Source organism: Botryllus schlosseri, chromosome 1, assembly GCF_051294905.1.
Source record: "Botryllus schlosseri isolate E-star chromosome 1, Bs_hap1, whole genome shotgun sequence".
Lineage (NCBI taxonomy): Eukaryota > Metazoa > Chordata > Ascidiacea > Stolidobranchia > Styelidae > Botryllus > Botryllus schlosseri.
The window spans coordinates 28,986,600-29,004,025 of NC_137236.1; the positions used below are offsets into that span (position 1 = coordinate 28,986,600).

The 17,426-nt window shown below is 41.2% G+C and overlaps 2 protein-coding genes across 2 annotated transcripts in view; both read left to right on the plus strand.

Annotated features, from left to right (window-relative positions):
* Nucleotides 1–17,426, plus strand: part of LOC145435071 (microfibril-associated glycoprotein 4-like) — a 489,059-nt gene that overhangs the window by 221,704 nt on the left and 249,929 nt on the right. The gene's annotated exons all lie outside the window — the stretch shown is intronic.
* The window catches only part of LOC145434899 (atlastin-3-like), a 31,986-nt gene that overhangs the window by 9,900 nt on the left and 4,660 nt on the right, over nt 1–17,426 (plus strand). The window contains exons 6-11 of the mRNA XM_080312132.1: nt 2,311–2,563; nt 10,762–10,946; nt 12,049–12,120; nt 13,948–14,142; nt 14,699–14,770; nt 17,051–17,260. Coding sequence (XP_080168258.1) covers nt 2,311–2,563; nt 10,762–10,946; nt 12,049–12,120; nt 13,948–14,142; nt 14,699–14,770; nt 17,051–17,260 — 987 coding nt within the window. The remainder of the gene's footprint in view (nt 1–2,310; nt 2,564–10,761; nt 10,947–12,048; nt 12,121–13,947; nt 14,143–14,698; nt 14,771–17,050; nt 17,261–17,426) is intronic.

Genomic DNA, 17,426 nt, shown 5'->3' on the forward strand with positions numbered 1-17,426 from the left:
AATATTCCACTCTAATGAATTCGCTTTTTCTTATTGGAATTGAGCCAAATTTGCTATGAATCATATTTTACACGATATAACAATATCATGAGGTTGGCCGGTAAAATTCGAAAATCTCTATTTGTAGTTAATCCAAAATTTCCTCTCATATTAGTAATGCTCCGGCGGCTATTTCGGGAGCTGAGCAGGCAAGCTGACCCTATTTTAGTCAACCACCTGTTAATATGAAAGAAAAACTATACGTCTACATAAACCTGCATCTGTTGATTCTCTATCAGCTGTTATCTAGACGTGAATTCGTTGGTTCTCTATCAGATAACATATGGAATGAATTCGTTGATTCTCTATAAGCTATAAGCTAATTCAGGATTGAAAACATGAGTTGAACATGACTTCAATACTGTGACTTGGACTCGACTCGAGTCATAACACTATGACTCGGACTTGAGCCTTTAAACGATGACTTGGACTCGGACTCGAGTCAGTGATGAATTGAAAATGACTCGACTTGACTCGAGTCAAAACCACAAAAGTAAGATTGACTCGTGACTCGGAACAATGTGACTTGGTTACAACCCTGGTATATAGATTGATCTCGAAATGGACACTATGCATCGCCATAATATATTCGTGGCGTCACTTGGTTGCCCAAGTTATTTTACTTCCCCGATAATTGTCATTCTGACTTGAACTGTGTCGGACAATATCACCATTTGTAAAATATAACGGAACATTACGATAGGGTTGCCATTGCCATACGTCCGGAATTTCCCGGACATGTCCGGAATTTCACTGAAAAATCTGCGTCCGGGAGGAATTTTTAAAATTTGCCTAAATGTCCGGAATTTTGAAGGCTTGAAGTAGGCTCAAAGGTTTTTCGTAAATCAACATAAACAATATTATTTTCGAGCAGATTTATGCTATTCAAAATTCTTCTTCGCGCCGCACGCGAGTTAATGCAACGTATATTAATATTAATATGGGCAGCAGTCACCACCCTCAACAAAGAATACAACCAAATTAAATATAAATAACCATCATTTACTGAAATAAGTCTGATCGTAATCACAATTTTAAGCTAACGGTATATTCCTAGAGTTGGTTAAGGCCGATTGGAGGCTTCAGTCACAGACAGTGATTCCTAATCTTGGGGTCGTTTGCCTTTATCTGGGGATTGCGATGATCTTGGCCGTAATCAGCTTCCTAGGCCGTCAGTAAGTTTGCGCAAGCTGAATTTTTTAGTATTCAGCATATCAAGCTTTCAGCTTATCAATCTTTGAGCTGGGCCACGGATCATTTTGTTGGAAATGTTGGAAATGAGGTCACGACCATAAAAGGTTAGAAATCACCGGATGTGCAAACTGCTGGTGCATTTTATAGTAGCCTAATATATGGAGGAGTCAATAATATTGACAGAATTCATTCATAAAATTTAACAGCCAAATGTATATAGTAAGTGCCCAAGAAGTTACATCGACTACCCTATGGTGGGCCCAAGATTAGTGCTTTTTTGGGGGCCGAAGGGTGAAGAAAAAATGTTGTTTCGGGCGTGATTAAAACACATACCCAGTTAGCCGCGCCGACCTAACAGTATAGCAGGGATGTCAAACACAATCCCGAAAGGCCAGACACGGCCCAACAGACGATTTCATCCAGCCCGTGGACAAATCTATTGCAGACCCTACCAAGTAGCAATCACCAGAGCTCACGTTACAGATGGCCCGATTACGGAGCTATGCTCCACTCCATTCCTGCATACCAGTGGTTCCCAATCTTTTTTCACCCATGTACAATTTCGAGGTTTTATGCAGTGCTCGCGTACCACCTACATAAGATAAGCGCGTGGAAGGCGGTCAAAAAATGTTTCCATAAACTGCCTATTAATGATTTCTGTAGTGAATTAACTTGGAATTCTTGTGGTAAAATATATTACCACGTAGGCCGTCATTTGTGGGATTGCCCCTACCCACGACGACGACCTTGTCACGGCGACGCCGGCTTCAAAAAACTCAAAATCAACCCCAACTGAATTAGTAACTCCCTTCGGTCACAAAAAACAGAATCTACTCGTTTACCACGTTGAAGACCTTCGCGGACCACTAGTGTATACAATCGATGGGCAATGCTTTGCTAGTGTGACGTCATATCGACAGACAATGTGTCACAGCACATTTTTGAATACGCTAGTGGGTGCTAAAGAGTGTCTGGAATTTGCTTCACAAAATTATGGTAACCCTACATTACGATTATAGTTTCGCAGGCTTTCAACACGAGGCTTCCAGTAAACTCACTATCAATGTGTTTTGCCAGAAACTGATGTTTGTTGTCCGCGATTGGCAAGGAATAGACGACCACGATTGGGGCTTGGACAAGGCCACGGATGGAAACAACGAAGGGTACTTGACAGGGGTGCTGTCTTGCACATCAAACAACAAGGAGCTGACAAAGGTCAGGGAACACCTGCATAAAAGTTTCAACGATCTACAATGCTTTTTGTTGCCCCATCCCGGTTCAAAAGTGGCAGTCACCCGAAAGAATCAACAATTCAAAGGAGAGTTGAAAGGTACATGCTGCTTGGAAGTTTCAAACATTATTCTTTTACCCGTAATCCAAATCTTGAAATTAGCCGGATGGTTTGTCAGAGGATCTCAAAGGAATTGACGGTGACAATCCTCAGTTAAACTTAGTTCAGTTAGGTCAGTTGTTGTTTCCGTACATCAGGGGTGTCAAACATATGGCCCACGGGCCGCACCCGACCCGCCAGGTGATTTCGTCCGGCACACGAAGGAATTCTGAGTAGATTGAAAAATTCATGTATTATCCAGCACAACAAATGTTGAGATTTTTTGTAAGAAATACTTCGATTATATATTCCCTCAGGAACAACATATGACGAGTATGTTCATAGGCCACATCATAACCCCCGACAGCGGTGTTGTGATTTCTACTCACTATTAGGAGCAAATCACTGACTTTGACACTATTGTTACCATATTTTGAGATCCGAAATACAGGAAACTTTTTACAAGACACAAAAGCTATGATCAGACATGGGGTAATCGCGATTAGTAATCGTAATCGATTACGACGATTAAAGCATTTTCAAGTAATCGTAATCGCAATCGATTACATTCGAAAAAATTCCGAAGTAATCGTAATCGTAATCGACTCCGGTTAACCGTTATCCGGATAATCCAACCCTAGTAGGCTACGTACACCGAGCAAAGATTTGAAATTTTGTACTCGCCAAATAAAACATTACAATTTCCACAACGAAGCATTAAAAATCAACAGCTGCTGATGTATATTAGGGTTGTCCAAAATTTGGAAAATCTCAAGAATGATGGGTATCAATGTCTCATTCTATATATTATTGATAAAAAACCGCAATGAGCCTGGAATAAGCTCACAGGAAAGTCGTTAAGATTTGTCGCAAAGCGTTTGAAAGTAGCTACCGACCAGTGGGCGTGCCAGCGACCATAGAACGGCAACAAGACTAGTATTCACGAAATCACGGCTCTCGATTGGCTAATCAGCTATGCTTCAGTGATCACGACGGTAGTGGCTTGCTGTTCAGTTGTTAAAGGAGTTTACTAACGGCGGTGATTCTGTAAGAGCATTGTAGGTTGGTTGGCAGATAATGATTTAAGATTGATCCAGGACATGTTGAGTGACTAGATACATGATGATGAACAAACAACAGCTACTTCACACAAACTTAAAGCATGACTGGCTTACTGTGAAGGAAACCGCCGTAGCCTACATGTCTGTTTTGACCGATGGAAAGCACAGAACCTGCGGAGAAATATTGCAAAGGCGCTTATGCAAGAGGCAAACGAATTTCTTGTCTCAGAAGAGATGCATCATAATTGAATACAAATATAAAGCTTAACAATGACACTACTTGGTCTGATCTTATTAGGCTCCAGTCGTGCTGTATAACTCAAGTCTTGAATGCTCTAAGGATTGGCTGAATCAGTTTTATGCTGGGGACTTATTAAACTCTTACAGCAAAATGAATTCACTCGTAAGTGTAGTCAAAGTCGTCAATGATGCCGTAGAAAGAGGTGTAGAGGTAAGCACAGACTATGCTGGTATGACCAGCAAAAATACAGTACATCTAACATGTCATGAAGGAATCTTGAATCATTACCGGCTGTAACACTACAAATGCTGGAATGTAAAACGAGCTTAAAATGCATTGAAGCAGTGCGATAGTTACATTTCTTCGTGGTTCGATTATATAAGCTATCTGGTCGGCCAATATAACATCTTCTGAGCAGATAAGATTTTGTGCGGCATCCATCTCACCTATGGTGTGCTGTACCAGTTTGCGATGACTACTATACTCTACTTACGCCCAGTCTGACGTATTTGCAACCATAACTAGGTATTTCTTGGATTTATATCTTGTTCTAAAAGAGCACAATCATTCGCCGTTTCACATCTGTCATGCCTGCAATTCTCAAAGGCTAAGTCAAACTATACAATCAAACTGTCTTTTTAATGGGCATAATAACATAGTCTGTGCTTATACCTTTTAACTCTTTGTGCGGCATCATTGACGACTTTGACAGTCCCCAGCATATACGGCTGATTCAGCCAATCCTTAGGGCATTCAAGACTTCAAATATACCACGACTGGAACCTTATAAGATCAGACAAAGTATAGTGCCATTGTTAAGTTTTATATTTGTATTCAATGATGATGCATCCCTTCTAAAACAAGAAATTCGTTCACCACTTGCATAAGCGCCTTTGCAATATTTCTCCGCAAGTTCTGTGCTATCCATCGGCCAAAACAGACGTGTGGGATACGTCGGTTTCCTTCACAGTAAGCCAGTCATGCTTTAAGTTTGTGGGAAGTAGCCGCTGTTTGTTCATCATCATGTATCTAGTCACTGAACATGTCCTGCATCAATCTTAAATCATTATCTGCCAACCAACCTACAATGCGCTTACAGAATCACCGCCGTTAGTAGACTCCTTTAACAACTGATCAGCAAGCCACTGCCGACGTGATCATTGAAGCATAGCCGATTAGCCAATCGAGAGTCGTGATTTTGTGACTACTAGTCTTGATTCCGTTCTATGGTCGCTAGCACGCCCACTCGTCGGTAGCTACTTTTAAACGCTTTGCGACAAATCTTAACGACTTTCCTGTGAGCTTATTCCAGGCTCATTGTTGTTTTTTATCAATAATCTATAGAATGAGACATTGATACCCATCATTTTTGAGATTTTCCAAATTTTGGACAACCCTAATGTATATCATAACCGAACCGTTCATTGCCGTTTCACGTAACGGCAGCGTGCAGCGTGCAGCAGAAGGCTCATTTTTATTGTCACTTTATCTTATTATCATATGACTCTATAGCCTACTTTAAACGGGCGCCAATCGTTATTTTGCAATTCTTTACCTGCTGCCAGCCATCCGTTTATATGCCATGATAGTGTCGGTTGTAGCTAGAATAAGGACCAAAACAGCAATTCGTCCCGCACTCAGAACGTTGGTTTTGGGCGCCAATAAGGTGATCAATTTTCAAGTTGAAGACTGAATTATCGTCAATAATATTAGTAATTACATTATATTACTATTCAATTTTAAGCCTCTCTCAACCCCCCGATAGTCAGATTTACCTGTGGAGCTGTAGTCACGCAATTCATAATTATAACATCTGGTATGTTGTTGTAATTAGTTTATTGTTAATTCGTGACCTCCGGTCTGTTATATATAACATCAAAAGATATTGAAGTCACGCAAACGTATATGACGAAAAGAAAAACTTTCGTGAGACGCACGGACAAATAATTGCCCTGTCTTTATTCCTCTGTGGGTGGCCCGGGTGGCATTTGTATTGCTGGCTCAAATTCTAAGGATAGGATTATTAGTCACGCACACCCAACGCGGCTATTGACAATGGACACATGCTCAAAGTTTTGGCCAAGGTCTTTCTTTAATAATACACTTCTTGGAGTCAAGGTCTTTCTTTAGTAATACACATTTTGGTGGCCAAGGTCTTTCTTTAATAATACACTTCTTGGAGTCAAGGTCTTTCTTTAGTAATACACTTCTTGGAGTCGCATGTTGGCCGAAACTGCATTTGTCTTTTGGTATGTCGTGACTCGGTAATGACCAGCACCGAAATGCTTATTCCTGTAAATTATGCATGCTTTTTCCATGGGGGTGAGAGGTATGCATTTCAAAATCAAGCTATCAAGAGACATTTAAATCACGAAGCCCGAAAAAAATGTTCATGTTATTCAAATCTCACGAAAATACTCTATAATTTATTTTGGTTTTACTAAATACTTTTGAGTCCCCTTCGAGCGCTCTCACCACCCTATTGGGGAGTTCAGGGTGCGGCAGTTACGGACCTGGCAAGAATGCAAATCGTTGGATGCGATAAATCGTCCCTTATCAAGTTGGGCAATGGGTAAATTATGACGTAACAAGCAAATAGCGCATCATTTATTGAGAAAGTTTGTTATCTCATTAGGCCTTTTCGACGCAGGACGCAATCCTTATATTGTCTTCAATATATCTTGTAAGATTAGTTCTAAGAAGCAAAATAAATGTAATCGTGAGTAATCGTGATTACTTTTCCAATGTAATCGTAATCGTAATCGACTACTTCCTGATTTTGCTGTAATCGTAATCACGTGATTCAGAAGTAATCGTAATCGCAATCGATTACATTCATGAAGTAATCACCCCATGTCTGGCTATGATACCGGACCAGAAACGGTAATTTTACAAAATATTACAGGAAATAATATTGGGTTGTCTAAAAGAAGGTCATTTTTCAACTCGATTACTGAATGACCTGCTCCACTGCTCCTACACAATGGATTGACGTTGACCTTTTTGTCAAACCTGTCCTCACTGCCGCTGAAATCCTGATTTCGCGTCGCGCCTGGCTCTCAAAGCTGTAGAGCAGTGATTCCCAAACGGTGGGGAATAGACGCATTTGTTCGGAATTATATACAGGACAGTCTACATATTCACGGACACACATGGACAATTACCGTTACCAGTTAACTGCTCTGGAATGTATTTGTCGAAAATGATATTGCGTAATGTTCTCTGGATGGCCAGTAATGATGGCGTCACAAACGCATCCAGCACGACTAGTTTGACGTGAAATAATGCTTTCGTGAGATTTTGAGCGTTACTGGTATCGGTTCACAATACGTTTTATGTTGCAGTTATAGGTGATTGTCTTGCGTACTGGTGTGGTTGTGTGTTTGTTTGTTTGCTTTGGGGTATTCATGGTATTTGTCGACTACTATGGTCATTTACACCAGACCGATATTCTTCTTATTATTCCGTATCTGTCAACTTATAGCACTGCCCACCTCTATAGGCTTTTTGTAAGACACCGCTGACGCGGATGATGACGAGGTTGTGTGTCTTGTGTAGTCATACCAGCAAATAGCTGCTGTGTGATAACGAAAGTGCTGGGTAGTTGGGAACAGGACCGTAACTGCCGCACCCGAAACCCCCCAATGGGAGGGGGGAGCTCGAAGGGGCTAAAATTATTTTGTGAATTAACCTGAATTAAGGTACTTTTTTTCGAAATGTATGCTACATTTTCAAAAATTTTTATTGCCGAATATCTGATTATTCGGTACCCTTCTCGGTACCCTTCCCGGGGCGAGCTCGAAGGGGCCCGAATTTATTTCGTGAATTAACATAAATTAGAGTATATTGTTTTTTAATATATGCCACTCTTCTAAAAAAAATCGTTCTGGGTGGGCGATTTAATATTAACAAATATCTAATTATTGAGTAGCCAACCCTTCCCCCCGCGAGTATACGTTTGTATCATTTGCTAGTAAAGCAATACCAATTTGAAATCGTGTGTGCCTTTTCGTTTTGGCGATTTCTATGTCTTTTGACATAGCATAATGTAACGAAGTCATTATTCCAAATGGTCCACCCGAAGATGTTTAATTCTTATTTAGGGTTCCTAACTTTTCCAACACACCTCACTCAGCTCTACCGGTAAATCTGATTACGTGAACAGATAGGGGACAAAGAATTAATAGCAAGATATATGCAATTCCCGATCATACCGACCGATTCAAACACGAATTATATAATTATTACGCGCTTCGCGTGTTTAGTCGAAATAAGGCGACGCGCTAAACAGTATGTAGTTGACAAGTTACAGGGAAAAAGCGTACAGGCTCGATCAGCGGGGCTAAGTGGGTTCTGGGGGCCAAAGACCAACGTTTTTTTCGTGGGGCTAACAAAGTGCTGTTACGGTCCTGGTGGGGAATGAAGGCTCGGAATAAATCTGAAGTGGGGAATGAAGACAAAAAGGTTGGGAACCACTGCCATAGAGGAATACAAATTGCCAAAAAGGAGAATATTTAGGCGTACTTGGAGGACATTCTCGATTTCTTGAAAAAGAAGGAAGTACGGTAACACTAATTGACACCCAATTCTGAGAAGGCAAAAAAGTGCATATTGAGTTCAGAGATTGATGGAAAAGATGACCAAATACCATTTATTCACAGAAGCGAAAACACCAGCGCGGAGCCCTTATATGCAGGTTACATGGAGAATAACATAGTTAGGACTACATGAATTGGTCACACTTCTGACTCAAAAGGTCCCCTACCTCGAGCGAAACCCATATCGCAATCTAATATTAATGAAGCAAATTCCAATTCCGCATTAGCGGTTAAATCTTTTGTATTCCTCACAACGTATAGGCCTGCGCAGTACGCAGTGTTGACGCCAGCATACCACTTAATCAGAGGGAACATGGAAATATGCAAACTTATATCGTCGTTAGAGCTACTGTTTTATTGGTTTGTAACCGTATTCAGCCGCCCAATCACCTTATTATTGCCAATTCTATCGTTAGCGAACAGAGGTAATCGAACCACTATGATCCGTAATGTAATGTAAGTACCGTAATATACTATGTAGTGTAAGCTTGATAACATAGTATACAAATGAAAAACAAGGGTACGGGTTTTAAGGTAATATTTTGGAATCATTTTACTGGTGCGGCCCTCGAGCGATCGGAAGGTGTGAATCCGGCCCGCGAAGTTGGTTGAGTTTGACAACCCCTGCTGTACAGTATTCATGACGTTCCGACATCAACGGTTAGTTTAGATTGGACCAACTTTTATTTATTATGATTCTCCAACAGCTGACACGAGGCACGGCCAAATTTCGTCCTACAGGCTTCTTTCAGACATGGTTTATGCGAATTTGATGGCGCTACGGAGCCTAGATAAACCCAGCTCATAATTATGAACATGTTCTTGAGTTAATGTCGGCCGTACAATAACCTGTCCCCTATCGGCGTTGCAGCAGTGGAACATATTACACCAATACTCTTCGCCACAGGTCCCAGTGAATATACATACCTTTACATAATTGGCTTCACGTCTCCATCCGAACTGCCCTCTTCCCCGGCACGTTACGTTGTGTTTCTGTCCATTAGACATGCCCTCTCTATTCACAGATATGCGTTATTGCTATTGCCGGTCGACATGGATATTCAGACTTTGCGATGATTCACTGATCCATTCCAATATCAAAATCTTTTACAATATTGTAATCTTTTGACATGATTAAATGAATAATCGACAAGTCGAATGAAATTATAGGTTATGAAGTGAAAATATTTTCGGCAAGTCATTGTCCCGCGACTGCTAATACTTAAGGCTGCTGCACACTGGCTTTGCGACACGACTAAAACAGGTAATTCCCCGATCATGTCGCGCTCACGATCGCGGTAGTTGCGTTCTGCTGCACACTGGGACACCGAGTCGTAACGTAGGCCCATCTGTTCTGTACCTACTTAATGATTTCGTAACAGTATAGGTTATTGGTTATTACTATTGAAGAACACATCAAGATACTTCCTACACAACACATTGCTGATGCTCGGAATTTTGATAAGGAATATACACCATAATGTCACTAATATATTCTCAAATTCGAAAACTCAGTTTACTATTTCAACTCAAGACGCAGATGCACAATATACAGTACCCAAGACACAAAGAATATAAACAAGAAGGTGTCTAATCGTTGAAACGCCCTGTCATAGTCCATCAATCAGATATCTTTATAATATATAGGCCTACTCTTCTTGGTCTACCGGTACTTTCGTAATGTCAAGCATGTCACTGGCATTGGCGGGCTAGCGGTCATGTTCTCTGTTATTCATCTTGTATTGTGAACATATAGTAATCTAATTATCAAATATATCTTCATTTCGTTCTTCTATCTTTAAGTTATCAAGTTGAGGTTGAATCATTCTTTTCCTGGGCTTGTTGGATATCATACAGCGCACTGCGTCAATCCCGCACAGCCTTCACTGTGTAACCCTAGATAAATTACGCATCTGGTACATGAGAATGTTAAATTAGGAAGTTGAACGATTAAAAAAGATTGCAACAGCACCGTCGAAATAAGAGCGCGTGCTCATGTTGTACTGCGACTGAGCCCGCAACTCGCGACAAAGTTCAAAATTTTCAACTTTGTCGGTGAGTTGCGCAGCCCACTCGCCGACGCTTTGTTGCGTAGTCTGGCGACGCGGTGTGCATGGTTTTGTCACAGACAGGCGCGATTCTCTCGTTTTGTCGTGTCGCGAGAGCCAGTGTGCAGCAGCCTATATATGCAAGATGACAAGGATTAATATGTCGGCTATCATGTGTTTTAGAATTAAAAGCCGATAACAAATGGAAATTATTATGTGGGTGTCGTCAATACTCGATCTCTATCCGCAGATATCGACGAGGAATTCCTGGAAATGGTTCAAGAACTGGCTGATATCTTACTAAACCCGAAAAGTATAGTAACAAAGAAAATCAACGGACAAACAATAACTGGTAACTCACTGGTAAATTACGCTATCACGTGCGCTCGAAGCTTTACCGGCGGCAGTTTACCTAATCCACAAGCCATGCTTCAGGTGAGAAAGATAGGCTGACGCGTTCGCGCACACATCATAAGTATAAGTCTTATACGATATGGTATATCCTATATCCGTGGTTCTCAACCTTGTCTTCGCGGACCCCCTTTGGACCGTCACGGACCCCCACGGAACCCCTCCACAGTTTTAGTTAAAATTTAGCTCAATTTTCGTGCAACCGTGTAAATATTAACTGTAGGCTGCTGATGAACAGCAACAAAATGAATTTTCTTGAAACTAACATATTATTTACGCAGAAATAAGGAAGGCTTTTAGTTGGTCAGAGCGAATTCTGTAGCTGCATTTCTTGATACACGCAGTCGTGTCCGCGCCGTCGATTTGCTATGAAGGAGTGTCCACAAAGATAGTTATATGATCGATTAGGTTTGGGTATGATAGCAGCATATATGGCACCGAAATTGAGAAACGGAGTTGAACATATAGCGTTCAGCCTATAGTCATTTCTGTGTAGTAGATCATCATGAAGTTTTTCTGGAATAGCTGTTTATCACACGAGAAAATGGAATTTTGAAAACATTGTTTATTTGAAAACACCAACAGAACATCTCCAAACTGTAATATTTTTGTATCTCAGTGGGTTATTGACAATTTGACAATTTAAAAGACTTTGTGCAGTAGACTATTTCATCTCAAACGGCCGTTCTGTTGATATCAGTTCTTAAGTTTTAGCAGTTATGAAGAGAAACTGCTTCGAGATTTCTCCAATTTTTTTAAAAAAATAATACAAATCGGGTTATCTACTATTTTTCAAATTTGGAGACTTCACGGACCCACGATTGAGAACCACTGTCCTATACTATATACGAGGTGTCCGTAAAATTTTGTATGCAGTGTGGCAACTGTCAACAACTCGCGTGCTAAACATGTCGCGCTCGATTCTAAACAGAGGCCATATATCTAACAAATTTTTCGGGTGTCTTGAGCAAATTACCTCAACTTCGATTCGCGACTTTAATTTGATGCCTACATAATACCACTTTTCCAAGGTTACAATTGTATATTGTCTCTCATAGCTAAATTGACGGGGGTTGCTAACCGTTGTCGTACGCTATATTTCTAACGGACCTGTGGTTTAATTTAGACGCAAGAGGAAGTTACGAATTTGCAGCTTTTGAGAGCTTGTACAGAAGAATATGTGGCTCAAATGAAAAAGGTTGGTTCCCGCATTTATAATGGTTCTAATCTCAATGGAGAAGCATCTCATGTTTTCCAAAACTTTCTTTGAACTTGTCTGATGGTAGTGACCTCATTCAGCAAGTATCACCATTATTCATTTCGGTGCAATGCCAGACGATTATTATCAATAGATAATTTGCAAGTCCGTATGGGACATTCATATCTAACTCTTCATGTGATTTCAATGCATTCGCAATTCCAAACCTAAATCATACCATCACCTGAGGTGTCAATGTGGCTACCTTTGCTACGCAAGTAGAGGAAACGCCGTTCAATTACAAGTAGAAGTAGAAAATGGAGATCTGAGAACTACTTTCAATTCAAATAGTAGATTTGGTGAATCGGAGTTAGCCTCTTCCGAAATTGAAGAGCGCATCTTCGCGACTCACTCAAAATGACTTATGGCACCACAAACAGTTGCAATGTCGGAAATGTATTCACTTACCGTGATAGCGGGGTTGTATGCCTCTAGGTCAGGGGAGGCGGGTAACTTATTCAGTCGGCAGGCCTGATAGCGGAACGAAGCACTTGGCGGGTCGGATTTATGAATCGATACCTTAATCTCGTATTTTTCCATCAACACAAGGAATAAATCGTAAGTTTCAAGCATGGAGGCCGAAAACAGTTAACGTAATGTACTTCGATCTTAGCCGGTAAAGGCAATGAAACATCTGTGGCTGATCAAAGTTCTTTAAACTCTGACTGCATGTCGGACATAGAAACCTTTAGTGAAAACTGCACGTGAACATCAGTTTCATTTGAACTCAGCTTTGTCCTGCTCATGTTTGTTGTAGAAACTGTTTGCAAATGCATGTATACCGGACGAGTTTTAGCTTCACCCTGAATGCCTTCACAGTAAAAAAGATTTTGTGAGCAAAAGCGCCTCTCGCTTCAAGTATGATGTTCAACTCATTCATGCGTACAAAGTGATCAACCAAGCACTACGAAAAAAACTATAAGAACACAAATATAACAAAGACCTGAAAAATAACCTAATGCATCATCATTTGACGTCGTAACCAAGTAGGTCGAGTGGGAGATTGCGGCAGATTATGACCGCGGGTCACATTATCATGTAACAGCAGAAACTATCTGCGGGCGGCTCAAATAATCGTTGAGTTATATTTTTCATCTTGACAAGTCACACACAATGTACAATGCGATAAGACACAATGCGATGTAATGAACAGATAGGAGGATGTCGAACGGCACGCAGTTGCGATTCTTTTAATCTAACACCCACCTTGGCCTAGAGTGCCCGATGTCACAGTTTTTTTCAATGTCGATCTTGTTGAAGCCGCGGCCCTTTCTACTAGTTCTTTCCATTCCACGTGATTTCTTTCGTTCCTTGTGCTCAAAATCATATCTTCAGCCGGGTACGGCCCGCGGACCGTATGTTGCCCGCCCCTGCTCTAGACTTTGGTTTCGTGTACCACGGTTGTATATTCACACACTTTATTCGCTAGGAGTGTACTTTATACTTGACAGAATTCAAAGTGTAAAAAGTATGTGTAGTTTTGAAGGTATGAGTAAGTAGTCCAAATAGTCAATAAAAGGAAAACCTACTTGAGTAGCGTAACTTCAAATTCAGTTTTAAACTCTTAATATTCATTTTCGTTGTTTGTTGACAAACACAACTCCGAATGCATGGTAATTACCGCAATCCTGTACCATGACCTTCACTGCTTACAAAACTCCGTCACAGCATATGCGGACTTTGGATCTGACTCACAATGTAACTATCTCGTAAGCAGCAGCAGCAGCAGCTAAATGACAATGTAATACACGATTCGTACCGATTTAGATCACAAGGGACCGGTACGTTTCTGACGAAGAACTCAGATCTTACCACGACACAACGTGCAACTCGCAGCTGAAGTCATTTCGGCGTAGCGCGGGTAAAATCAATTCTGGGACAAGCGATCTGTATGGAGCAAAACTGCTTGCTTCTATGCTGGAGCAATTCGAGATCTTCCAGAGGACAAACTACGCAAAAGGGGTAAGAAACGAAAGCAGGAGGCTTGGTGCAGCCGTAGCCGAGCACCACCTATAGTGAAAGATGAGTCATTAATCAGTTTGAGGTAAATAAATAGGGAATGAGACTTTATGATTGACTGATTGTACTCAAATACAGTAACCACATAACTTTCCTTCTCTAACAAAGTCGAGACATGATGTATTAGCTCCATTTGCACATTCTTCCGAACCGTTATGGATTTAGAAAGTGTTTTGAAAGTCCTCGAAATTTTGTGGAAATGAACAACATTGTGCGATTCCATAGACCATACTAATCAGGAGACTGGAAAGACGCAGTAGGCACGCAGTGCTATGGCCGTGCAGTACAGTGTAGCCAGACAGTAACGTACTATAAGCGCTATGCTGACTGGATGCTTCTGTCTGGAACGATATTCTACGAACTTTTGTACATTCTAGATGTGAAGTTTTTTCTCGTCGACTGAATGTAACTATATTTTGCCGGCAACTGCACTACACCATACTATAAACTGTTTATTTGTCACGACTCTCCTAAATCGAAGATATCTCCTTTTTATCAGAGAGAGATAGCCAGAGCAGTGAGAGAAAAAGCCAACCGCTATGTTCACGAATACGTCATGATGATGGAAGAGGTGAGACATTGTAGCAGGTATATTTTTGAATAGGTTACCCCGGTAGGCGGGCTGCGGAGCAGGATTTGACGCATACGGCCCAATACATCGTACCAAAAACATATGGTTGACGATAGGGATGGTGTGAACGTGAGGTTCACGTTCGCGTTCTGTGTGTGAACCTAGGAAATTTAGAGGTTCACGTTCACAAACGAACCTTGGTAGGTCGTGCACTGTGAACCTTTTTGATATATTACAATTGTCACGTCATTATAACATCTTTGGTTGGAATTTTTTGTATTTCAACTGCGGGCGACTCTGTGCATGGCGCTTGCAGCATCAAAAATCAACACTCAACGAGCATGCACCTTGATAATCTCAAAAATTATACCTGTTTTCTTAGAAAAGTTTGCTCGAAATATCCAGCTTTCTATTTGTGAATATTTAGTGACTCTCTGCTGTGAGCTTGACCCGAATTCAAACAACATCAAGAGCGAAATACTCTACATGTAAGTAGTCAGCGAATGATGCTTATTCAACCAATCAATGAAATTGATATCGTTATCTGATGTAAAAAATCTAGCAAGTGGGTGCGGGGTCCATCTCGATTTCATATGTTCATTATATCATAAAAACCAAATCCGTGCGATTTGGGTGTTGGCTACTGCTGTATAACTTGTTAATGGGGTGAAACTCGTTCAACCATAGTGTCCTATATGGTGTCGACACAAGCAAATCGCACGGTTCAATGAAATTGTATCACGTCACAGTTTCCATTTGGCTACAGGCAATTTGACGGTGATTTTTGACCGACTTGCCGAGCATCAAATTTGATAAAACGGGTATCAATCGAAAGCTGCCGCCGTACTGATTACGAAAATATAAATTTTATTCCGCTCGCGGCCCTGGAACCCCCACAATCAGCCTCTAATTTTTCATTGTTATGGAGATTGGCATTGGGACGCAACAATGCTGTCTGGCGAAACGACAGACGCAACAATACTGTCTGGCTCCCTTTTTCTCGAGCACCTGTCTCGTTTCGCTAGACAGCATTGTTGCGTCCCAATGCCAATCTCCATAACAATGAAAAATTAGAGGCTGATTGTGGGGATTCCAGGGCCGCAAGCGGAATAAAATTTATATTTTCGTAATCAGTACGGCGGCAGCTTTCGATTGATACCCGTTTTATCAAATTTGATGCTCGGCAAGTCGGTCAAAAATCACCGTCAAATTGCCTGTAGCCAAATGAAAACTGTGACGTGATACAATTTCATTGAACCGTGCGATTTGCTTGTGTCGACACCATATAGGACACTATGGTTCAACACTCTGCTCAATATCAACGTAGCAACACTCAGACGCTGAATAAATCGTCCGGTCTGGTCCAGACCGTTAAGGCGTAATCTTATATTTCCTTGCAAGTCTTCGTCGAAATTGTTGGTATAGCGACGGAAGATGTTGATTTTATGGCATTATGATATTTGATTGCTCCACTGGATACATTTAGCGACGTTTAAAAATCAGTCTGTACTTCTACACTGTGGCATCATGTGGCCCGAGTCGTCACTATAGGTACCGTGCAGCGACTGTAGCCTACATTAATATATATCACTTCACTGAAATGTTTGGTTGGAATAAGCAATCTGACATCGCGTGACGTCACGGGTTCACGTTCGCGTTCACACAGAACCTTTGAAAAAGGTTCGCGTTCACACGAACCTGAACCTTTTAGAGGTTCACACCATCCCTTCTTGACGATGTTAATAAAACCAAGAAGTAATACGTCCGAGACTCCACATGCTTTTAGTAGCCAAACCAACACAATATTGGCACTACAAATCCCTGGAAATTTCTATAACATATTCATATACGATCACACAGGTGATGTTTCGTCAATTCTTACAATTTCACTCATAATCATAATGCAAACATATCCCCAAATCAATTTTACTGTTGTTGTTGTTGCTGTTGTTGTTGGAGGAAAATATAAGATAAACCTCCAACACTTGGTTAGGAATTCTGGAGTCGACCTCGGTCGGACTCGAACCCACAACCCATTGGTGTTGCAGCTGCGGATTTATACCACTACGCTATCTCGCCTCTGTAAAAAACACTGTGGAAGTGGAAGTGCAAGTATAGGCTAAACTCATTTGATTACTCGGAAAAGTATCAGCGCTTCGTTACCGAACCCCTCTGCTTACCACTTCAATTTGATTGTGATACTACGGTATCGGGTGATGTAAGCCACTTGCGCGAATATACGTCTGGTGACCATTTCCATCGCTTCATTTCCCGTCATAGAACACGAAAGACAGTGGTCTGGAAGACAACGCGTTTGAGAAATGTCATCAACTCAGTCTGCAAGCGAAGTTGACCGAATTCCAAGCGACTTGCAAAGGCCTGCACGGGTTTTCGGAGTCCCTGGAGGCGTTCCACATGGATGTAAAATTCTGTTTGGGCGTACTCACGAGGATCAACACCGACAAAAGAAATTTGCAACAAATGAAGACGGTAGGTGTCTACTAGAAATTAGTACAGGGTGTGTTGGAATTTTCGTCTCCATTACATGTAGAAATGGCGATTTCCAAGTCATGTCCAAAGAGCTCCGAGTCGAAGTAGGAAATGGAATGTCTCAAAAGTACTCAAGTATAGGTACTTTCGAAAAGCAGATTTGGTA